General features: G+C 37.9%; 1 protein-coding gene across 1 annotated transcript in view; it reads left to right on the top strand.

Moving 5' to 3' along the window:
- Positions 1-441: 441 nt before the first annotated feature.
- Positions 442-10776, top strand: part of GABRG2 (gamma-aminobutyric acid type A receptor subunit gamma2) — a 61914-nt gene continuing 51579 nt past the window's right edge. Inside the window, exon 1 of the mRNA XM_039701581.1 lies at positions 442-564. Within this exon, the coding sequence (XP_039557515.1) occupies positions 458-564 (107 nt within the window). The 5' untranslated portion in view covers positions 442-457. The remainder of the gene's footprint in view (positions 565-10776) is intronic.

Genomic DNA, 10776 nt, shown 5'->3' with positions numbered 1-10776 from the left:
CATCATTTCCACTTTGACCTCAGAGTTAATCTGCATTCAGGCAGAAGCTCCATTGCTTTAGTCTTTTTTTTTTTTTTTGGTTTGTTTCCCCTCTCATTTACTCTTTGTTGCTTTATTGGATTTTCCTGCATGTGTGTCAGCGGCTCCGTAAATGTGTATGTGCTCCTTTCCTTGACTGTCTCTATTCTGTGAGTGTCTGTGATTTTCGCTTTTTGTTTGGGTTCCATTTTTTTTCCTTTTCTCCCAATTATATTATTTCCCTAGATTTGGAAGCTGCTGCCTGCTGCCAGAGCTGACGTTTTCTGATTATATCTGCAAAGGGCTTGTGCAGATCTAATTTCTCTCCCCCTGCATATTAATTCCCGCAGCTGGGCGCAATGTCTCATCCCACTGACGGGACCTGGTAGGGAGGAGGGAGAACTACTACCAAAAAAAGGGTGGGGGGGCTGGAATAGAGATGATTCCTCCAAATCCAACAAGCCTGGGGAACACTGCATTCTTGAATCCTGCATTTTCTCTCAAAATGATGGTGTGGGCACTTCTGTTCTTCTCTCTCATCCAGTGGTAAGATGTGCTTTCTGATTCTGTTTGGGAGGGTGGGGGGAGAGGGAGGGCTGGGGGGGGGTGAAGAATCTGCGAATTTGCTGAGCTGTCGTGAGAATGCCAGAGGTTTGGATAGTGGCATTGCATTCATCCATCTCTAGCAGCTGAGATCTTAGAATGTTTTATTTCTCTTACAATTGTTGTCGCTCTGACATGGACAGAGGGAGGGTGAGCAGCGGGTGTGTGTGATGGTGGTACATGCCGGGGTGTCCACAGAATTTGGTGCCATATTAACGAAGCCTTTTATCTCTGAATTAATCGCTTGCCCCGGTGCATGCAGCTATACACGGCAGCTGTGTTTTGCGGGCAGAATGTCCGTGCATCCCTGCTTGTTTTCCCGGAGCGGGCAGCCCCATCATGGCTGAGCGGGTCTGCGCGGCGAGCGCGGGCAGGGCTGGTACCAAGGACAGGGACGCGGCTCGGCACGGCTCCGCTCGGCTCCGCACGGCTCTGCACAGCTCTCTGGGGTCCCTCACAGCCCCCCCGGGTCCCTCACAGCCCCCTGGGTCCCCCACAGCCCCGGCCCCACGCATCCCTCCTGCGGGCGGCCGCGGCTCCCCAGGGATGCGATAGTTTTGGGGTTCGCAGCAGTGAATGTTCCCCGCACACCCGTGTGCTGGCAGACACGCTGGGCATGCTGCGTGTGTGCATGCAAACGGGAAGGGGTGAAAATCCCGACAGCGCAGGAAGCAGGATATGTGGATGAGCAGAAAGTGGAGGGCGGGAGAATTGCTGCAGTGCCAGGCTTTGCGCTGGAGCAGACATCCCTGCAAAAACGTGTGGACTGTGCATTTAACAGGTTAGATGAGGAAAAATCTCTGCACGGCAGAGTGTGCGGCCTTCCAAGAGGCAACAGACCCCTCCCCACAGCTGCACAAGCCGTGCTGTCACCAATGCCTTCGAGAAGTTAGTGCCCACTCTCTGCTACTACTAACGCTGGATTCACACAGGCTCCTCAAATTTCCCTTCCTTCCTTTTCCATGGACACTACCATACCAAAAAGTGGGGTCTTTCTCTTTGTTTCTTTATTTTTTGTTTGGTTTATTTTTCTTTTTTCTTTTTTTAATTTTTAATTTAAGTAAAATCAAACTTCATACCTGTAATGGTAGGATCTTAGTTCTAAGCCAAATAAAAGGCCAAAATGATTGCCTAGGGAAATGAAAAGTTGCTAGGTTTTCAAGTAACTTTTTTCCACACAAAAAGAACTTCGTAAAGAATTCCTGTGAGAAGAAACTAAAAGTGGTTGAAAATTGAGTAGAAAATGAAATAAAACTCGATGAGCCTACTTTGGTGTTGGGAGTAGGACAGGTGTGAGGTATTTTTGACCCTTATAGAACCAGTTATGGTTACTACCTGAATACAGAAATGGAAAAGTCAATTTTTACAGGATTTAATGATGGGTTTTCATATTATTTTGACATAAAACTTCCACTAAAATAATCCCAGATCCTTATTTTAGCACACTTCCTTCTTTTCACTCATCTTTCAGAAAAGCATCGCCTGAGAGGAATTTTGCCAAAATTATTTCATAAGCTTTAGAAGAAACCCTTCATAATGCAATTTATAGTTTTATCTCAACAAAAAGTTCTGTATTTTGTTCACAGCTATCTGATAGCCAAGATGGTTTCTTCTGGCAGCTTCCTGACCTCATAATATTGAAAAATAAATCATAGACCAAGAAATAATAGCTACAAGTAAATGGAAAATTATTCTCAGTGCTTTACAGAAACATTTTAAATGAGTCAATATGCATATATGATTTTAATTCTAACAATCAGGACGTTTTCCTCCTCCCATTGTAGAAGAAGCTTTCTTATCAGTTTTTGAAACTCAAGGACCAAGATAGAGTTATAAAAGTTGAACTTAATTATTACTTATTTATAGCCATTTATTTATTATAGATGAATATACCATACCATTTTTATTATAGATTAAAGGTTTTCTTTGTTAAAAAGTCTTCAAACACTTCAGAAAGAGGGCATTATTATTGTATTGTTTGTCACTTTCCTTGGACACTGAAATTTAGAAAAGCCAATTGAACACTAACAAAGATGCTCCATGTTAAACATCTGAATAAATATGTTGACATCAATCAGAATACAGACAGAAGTTTAAGAATTTGCAGAATTTGATCAAAATAATGATTACAATTACTGTGCACAAATTTGAACCCTGTTAATACAAAATTACTATATAGAGAAATTTATGGTAGCAAAATCATTAATATTTAGAATATTGAAAAAAGAAGAGGAAAGCTGAGACATCACTCAGACATTAATGCAAGTAGCTAAAATCTTAGCATTGGCTCCAGTAAATCATGAATGAACTCAGAAAAAATGTCATTTTACAACACTGTGGTATTTAATCTTCAGAGAATTTGAATCAGTTTTATTAAATGCACAAAGTACATTCTTACAACTGGGCAATCTAAAGTTTTAGGTAGTGCTTTTTTCCAGTTGGTTTCTTGACATTCATAACTGGATTGCAAACTTCTTGCACAAAGTTCTCTCCTCCTCTTACCCCTCAGATCAAGCTCCCAATTTCTGAAAATTGTACATAAAAATCTTTGGATCAAGAAACAATTTAAAATTATTTAAGAAAATATATTTGTACACCTTAATCAGAACTAATTATTTGATGGTCCTTATCGAACATACAACATGTATTTAAAACATTTCATGTAATAAAACTCACCAGCAGAGTTTCAAAATTATTTAAAGCTGTACTCTGCACACTTATATATGGGGTTTATAAATTATTTTTGCAGATAAATAACAAATTTCACCAAGAACTACATAATACAGTGGAAATAATGTTCAGATGGGAAATGTGGGACTTTTTTTTCACTTGTTTGTGCCCAAGTAGTTTCATGGCAATATTTTTATGCTGCAACTACATGTCTAAAATTGAAGTCTGTCAAGACTGATCAAAAAAACCCCATAAACAAAGCAATCATTTTAGCATCAAAATAGTTTGGTGCTTAAGTGAGTACATGCATTTTTATTAGTAAATTAGTGAACATGGGTGTAAATAAAATTCTTTTGCTCTTTTAAAGTGATGTGATATAATAACAAGAATGACAAGAATATCCTTCAGATGGACAGTCACTTAGAGTTACTGTAAAACTTGCCAATATCAGTTTGGTGTTAATCCTGCAGCCACAGTTATTCATACATTTCCAGTAATTTCTCACAGTGTGTAACTGACACTAAGCCAGAGGAATACAGAACTTTTTGTTGAGATAAAACTATTCCTTACTGGAATAAGGAGCTGCTCAGCAAGAGACAATTTATCACCTCACAAATACTGATCCCCTTAAAAAGTGTCATGACAGAAGATGTGGTTCTAAGTGCTATTAAAATATGACTTTATCCTTATCTATGATACCATGAAACTGAATGTTTTATGCCCTCCAGTGTTTGTATCAGCAGAGCTAAAGCTGTGTGGACACAGGTCCTACTTGAGCAGGTCAGGGGCAGCAAGGCCTGCCCAGGAGTTTTTCATGGCCATGCTGCTCTCCTGACTGCTGGGAGCAGCAATGCTGGGACATAAACTTGGAACAACTATATTGTCATAAAAATACAACCAAAACTAGTGACCTAAAGTCTATTTGAAAATTAGGTTAAATTATATTATTAATAACTTGATGGGGCAAAAAAAGACTACAGTTACTGTTTCCCTACTTGAAAATATATGATTCAGAAATATGGATGAAACCCTTTGACTAATTTCTGCTGTAGTGACTAAACCACCTAAACATAATCTACATGCCAAAACTCATGTATTCCAAAATACTCCAGTGAGTATGGAAAGCAATGCTAGATGTCTTTCAGAAAGTTTGAATCTTTGAAAATCTAAAAAGTGAAAGCCAGTAATAAAAAACTACAGAAACTAACTACAGTAAAAATCTTTGGAAATGAATCAGCTCTTTTAGTACCATATTACCCACATTTTTCATATTATATATCTTCTTCATGGCCATCCAAATCATGCTTTAGGGTCTTTAGGGTTTAAAATGTTCATGTTTAATGGTAATCTGGAAAAAGTATCTTGTTGATTTGGATTGTGTTTGCTCTGTTTTCATTTATGCTATATTTGCTCTATTGACATATGTCACTAAATTCTGTAGGAGTAGCACAAAAATTTAAAATGGGAAAATAGGAGTGAATGGATGAAAGGGAAAGAAGCAAATGTCTTGTCAAGGGGAACTCTTTCCAAGTCTCAGTCCCAGTACAATTAAACTCCTATATGCTTAAGTAATGACTACCACTTTCTCCAACAGAGAACTGAATTGTGAATTAAATAATTAATTATTAAATTATTAGATAAAGCATTAGAAACAGGTGACCAGTGACAGAGGCACATATTTGTAGGATGGTTGATTTTTTCACAGTACCTTGCAGACATACATTCCAGTAAGCTCCAAAGCAGAGGCAGTTTTAGGGTCAATACTTGTGCCTGGCTCTGTCCTGCAGACAGAGATGCACTGGCTCATTTGAAGCTGGCTCAGTCCCTTCAGGCTCCCCCTTGTCACAGGGAGTGTCAGCCAATCCAGCTGTAAAATATATATTTTTTTGTTGTTATTATTATTTTTTTCCTACCTATATAGTCCTACATTCTATTAGGGTGATCATTTGATTACTTATTTTTTTAGCATTCATGGGGATAATTGGAGTGTTCTGGGGTTCTCTGCTGGTGCAGTCTGAACTGCAGCTTTGCAAACCTGCAGCCCCACTCACAGAAACCTTTCATGCAGAAAAAGAGGTAGCTTGTGTGAGACTGGCAGTGAGTTTGTAAGACTGTAAGTGAAAAACAAAGTGGAAGATGGAGGGTGGATTAATGTGAATTCAAGCTCAGAAAATCACTGAATCATTAGGGCTGGAAAGGACCTCTGGAGATCATGCAGTCCAATCCTGCCTGCCAAGGTAGGGTCACCTGGAGCAGGAGACACAGGAATGTGTACAGATGGGTTTGGGATGTCTCTAGAGAGGGATACTCCAGGAACCTCCCTGGGCAGCTGTTCCAGGGCTCTGCACCCTTAACATAAAGAAATTCTTCCTCATGTTGAGGTGGAACTTCTTGTGTTTCTGTTTATGGCCATAACTCCTCGTCCTATTGCTGGGCACCAGTGAAAAGAGTCTGGACACATGTATATAAACACAGAGATTAAGAAAAATACCCCCAAAAACCTGATACAGGATGTCAGAGTTGAAGAGGTTTTTGGGTTTTTTTCCCCTATTGTCATGCTCCATAGCCAATTTAATGTTGTACTTAAAAGAGATTTCTATTGCAATGCAAATTTCTTTTAACATGAATGATAAGATATAATTCTCCATTTCCCCAGTTTTGCCTCCTAAGAAACCAACATCCTATCCAACACCTAATGCTGAAAATCTCAGCAGTTCTGGGAATCTTCTCACATGGCAAGGCCTCATTTTATCCTCTCAGTAATTCCTGTTCCACTGAAGTCAGTCCATTGCTGAGAAAAGCCAGGATATATCCAGTATAGATTCGTACAGGTAGTTTTGTCTTATCTAAGAACTGAGAAATCACCCAAAGTTAAGTTATAACTCAGTAAGTATCTTCAAAAAGTGTTTCTTACACTGCATAATGCTTCTGCAGAAAACTCTCAACCTGCATTACAGCTGATTTACAATACCTCTAAATGTTTTTTTCCTTCATTTCTTCTTTTTTATTCTATACAGATGATCAGTTAAAACTTCACACTCCACTTCAGACCACAGACTGTAATGTAAATTGATCTTAAGTGGCACATAAGTCTTTCCCTGGCCTTCTGGACAAAAAAGAATGTCTCCATTCTAGAAAATGAGTTGGTTTTTTTTCTGAATGGAACCCCTGAACAAGCACCAGGGAGGCTTTTTGAGAATACAGGAGAAAGAGATGTATTAATTTTCCTTTTAGAAACGATATGACAGCTGATGATAGAAATGGACATCCAGATAACTTCACTGGAAGTAGATGTAAACTTTCTGGGCTCAAAACAGGAAGCTGTTTACTAAGAACAAGATATGTTTCTTATACAATGAATAAAAAGACTTCAGAAGTACCAGGAAAGAACCATAAATTCCAGAAAAAAGAGCCCACCACCATAGTCAGGCATCTATAATTATTATTAGGTAAGGAAGATCCTTTCTCACAGAATGAGACTAAACTCATTGAGCACCAATGAAATTAGGGACTACAAGTGCCCCTAGGGAAAATATCCAACACACAAAAAACAGGGTGAAGAGATATTTTAGGTGATGGAGAGTTGAGAAAGGAATAGCATAAAGTGTCCATTCTAGATGTACAGAAGTTTTTATACTCAATTTGGTAAGTGACTTTTGATGGCTTTAAACACTGCACGTTTCCTTGTGATAAAGGATTATGGCCTAAATTGTCATGGTGCTGTAAGGAGCAGAGCGTGAGAGTCTGAATTCACCTAGAGTGTGTTCTTGTGGAGGTATAATGTCTTTAAGAGCATTTTATTTAGGTGAGCACCTGCCTCAGAAGAGCTCTGGTGCAGTAAGTAGGAGCTTTACTGTTTGAATTGGGTCAGGTTTCCTATTTTAATGTCCAGAAGTAACCTGCTTATTTGATTCTTCTAATTAAGACGAAATTTAGCTTTGCATTAAGCCAAGAAGTGAAGAAAACAGCAAAACAGAAAATAACATTGATTGCTTTTAAATTCTTTACATGCAGTGGTTAGAACATAATTTATATCAGAATGTGTAACCATCTCCTTCAATGTGAGAAATTTACAAAAGGACTGTACATTTTTTTTTTCATCCATATGAAAAGAGAGTGGGTAGAGGGAGATGCATATTTTCACAAGTTCCAACACCTCCAAACTGGCTCAGACAAACTGAGGTAAAATAGGGGTGATGGTGGCAGGTTGAAAAAAACTCTTGAGAGAATAGTGAGGACTATATCTAGTGTGATTCTGGGGTACTTGTATAGTTGCAACAGAAAATTAATATGCGAGTCTTGTCAGACTGAATATTGGGTATTCAGTCTGACACACGGTGATATCCTCTTATTTATATAACAGTAATATTTTTAACACAACTGCTGTCAAAAAAGGAGGCTTTAATGCTGATGAAAACCACCAGTGACTGCATAAGCAGAAGAGAAATGTAACAAATACCTTCCCATGTAAATGACTACCTCAGCTGCATAATGTTTTTTCATGTGATGTCCTAAGCAACACAGAAAAAGTTGACTACAACAGCTCTCTTGTTCTCTCTTATATAAAGGACATAGAACCTGCAATGATATTATCCCTGAAAGCTTACAAAAATGTTTTTATTTTTAATAAGTGGGGTGATGCAGGTCGCAAATATTTATACAGATTCAAAGAGAAGAAAAATATTTTAAAATCCATTAAAATCAGTGGTAGCACTTCAGTATAGGAAATAGTGAAGCTGCATGTTTCTGGAAGAGGAGAGATTTTACAGGGATATTTCTGCCCTTATCTTTTGCTCTTATCCTCTGCTATTGGCAGCTGCCAGATGCAAAATACATGGCACAAAACACCACTGATGTGACCCAGAGTAATGACGGCATTATGGTTACTGCACAGTGATAGCAGGCAATAGAAATTCAGTAAATCATACAAGAATCCTAGTGCAATAGCTGATCACCACTAAAATAGAAAATCACTATTGTTTAAAACAGATTCTCGTATATTGAGGATCAGTTCTATTTTTTCAGATCTAGTGTATGGACATTTTCACACGTTCAGTAAAGAACAACACAATGTGTAGGCCTAGCTGTGAAATCTGGCCATTGTGTATGAAACTAAATATTAGTCTTACAAGACAGAACTTTCATCTGTTTGCAGACAGCCAGAAAAACATTAAAGAAATATAATTTTTACCATACCTAAACCAAAATACACACATTACCAGAAATAAAAGATCAATATATGTAAAAAAGCCATTTAAAATAAATGAAGGATGATAATGATCTTTTGGAAGGATTGGAATAAGAAGTTATTTACGTTTTATGTTTGCATAAGCTCTTCCCAAATGATACAGGTAGTCATGTATGAAATTGTATTTTTTACTGAATGTCATCTTGGACTTTGATGTGAACCCTTGAGATAAAAGGCCACCTTTCTTTCTGAGCTATTTATCTTCAACTTTTTGAATGCTCCATGTTCTGCTGAAAAATATTTCTCGTTCTGTACATTGATGAGAAATGCACCTTAAAGGGGATCCATACATACCCCTAATAACCCTCTGCCAGAATTCCTGTCCCCCAAAAAGTGGATGATATGAGCAAATGAATGCTTTCCTTCACTAGTGGCTCAATGTTATATTGTGTAACACAAATAGCATGTTCTGGTCATATGAAGCTTTTGTTAATCCACAACAAGATATCTTCAGAGCCAAACAGAACTCTGCCTGCTGCAACAGATTAAGGATTATCCATTAAATTCTACTTTCATTTAATTCCCTTAGATTATTTTCCAAGAGAGAGTAAAAGAGATAGCAGGAGAAGGAAGAATGAGAAAAAACCCCAAACCATTAAGAGAAATTAATCAGATAATGCTAGAAAACCTTACTAAACTAATGAAAGTATTAGTCAATGTGTTATTAAGTGATGCACTTCTGGGACCTACTGAGCCAGACTTATGTTTGCTAGAGGTGGAGAAGAGTGTCACCAAAGCAGACTGAGATGTGCCCATCATAACCAGGCACCAAGATCAGTTATCTCCTGGACATTTTGTGTACATCCCACTGAAGGGTGGTAGAGTTTGTACTCTGCATTTCCTCTCCAAAAACTGGTGAAGACACAAAAGACTTCACACTACAAATTAACACTAAAAGGGCTTCAATCAGCTGGACAGTAGATACTGAAGCAGGCAAGGGAAGAGAGTTTATCAAGAAATCTGCAATGACTTTTCCCCTCTACTATATCCTGATCAATCCCTCTGGTTTCTTCTTTTATATCCCTAAGAGCCATTCTTACATAGTTTAAGGTTTTGAACTGACTCTCTGTCCAGAAAAATAATCATCTGATCCCCCCAAAATTAATAACATAATTCTATATGTAAATCACCAGCTCATTCTTATTTTTGGGAATTGACAATATTTCAAGATATCTGTGATACCATGGACCATAGAGATAAAACAGGAAAGTCTAACAGGCATACAAATGTCAGTGAATGAAGAATGCCAACAAATAACTGATATATAATTAAAATTACAGTCTGCTTGATCTTCTTAGATGAATTACTGATAGCCCTTAGAGTTACTTAATTCAAGGAGTAAAAACTTCAGCTATGAGTCCAGGATGGTTGTACACTTGCTGTATGAATAAGAGGCAGAACTGAACCTGGTCTTCACCTGAAGTGAATTATGAAGACTGGAATTATACAAGAAGCCTACTTTGCTTCAAACAGAAAACAAGTGCAGGGATTGGAAAGATGAGTTATTATGTTCAAATTAACAAAGATGAGAAATGCAGAGCAACCATTTCCATGAAGTGCAAACAGCCTGGGTATATGTTTTGGCTCACAGACCAGAGCCATTCTTGAAGACCACAAGTGAGAAAGCTGGTAGTGGCTTCAGAAGGAATATGGGGTGTGTGACCCATGTAATAATACTTACACTGCCAAGAACTGTCTTAGTAACTGAACTTGAATACTGAAAATACATTTTTTTAGCTTCTCTATATGTAACTTGAATGATGCATTCTACCCCTCTAGCCTGTGAAGGCTCAAATGTGTTTGAGTATTAAAATTTTGTTTTGTAATGGCATAAATAAGTCACTATTTTCTGGCAAGGTGAGAATTTGGAAGAGGGGAAGGTTACCAGCAGTAAAATACTTGGAGGTCCTTAGAATACAATTACAAATATTACTACTCTTTTAATGAAGCCAAATAATTAACCACTATCACAGGCCACGTGGTATTGAATAAACATATTGGATATTTGTAAGCTCTTTGGGGCAAGAACAATTAACAGCACATCAATAATGCCTTTTCTCATTTTATTTCCTGGTTTCTAAAGGAAATGCTAAAAAATCTCACTAAGCTGCTTTAAGGACTTATAGCATGCACTTAAAATTACTTAAAGCCTTAATAAGGCTCTAATGTAGCACATGAGATTAAAGTCATGACAAATCTTTTGGGCCAAATTCCTAAATTCCATGTCCAGCACAACT

The sequence above is a fragment of the Passer montanus genome, unplaced genomic scaffold (genome assembly GCF_014805655.1).
Source record: "Passer montanus isolate IOZ18808 unplaced genomic scaffold, ASM1480565v1 scaffold15, whole genome shotgun sequence".
In the NCBI taxonomy this organism is placed as follows: Eukaryota; Metazoa; Chordata; class Aves; order Passeriformes; family Passeridae; genus Passer; species Passer montanus.
This window is presented reverse-complemented; position numbering and strand designations above follow the sequence as displayed.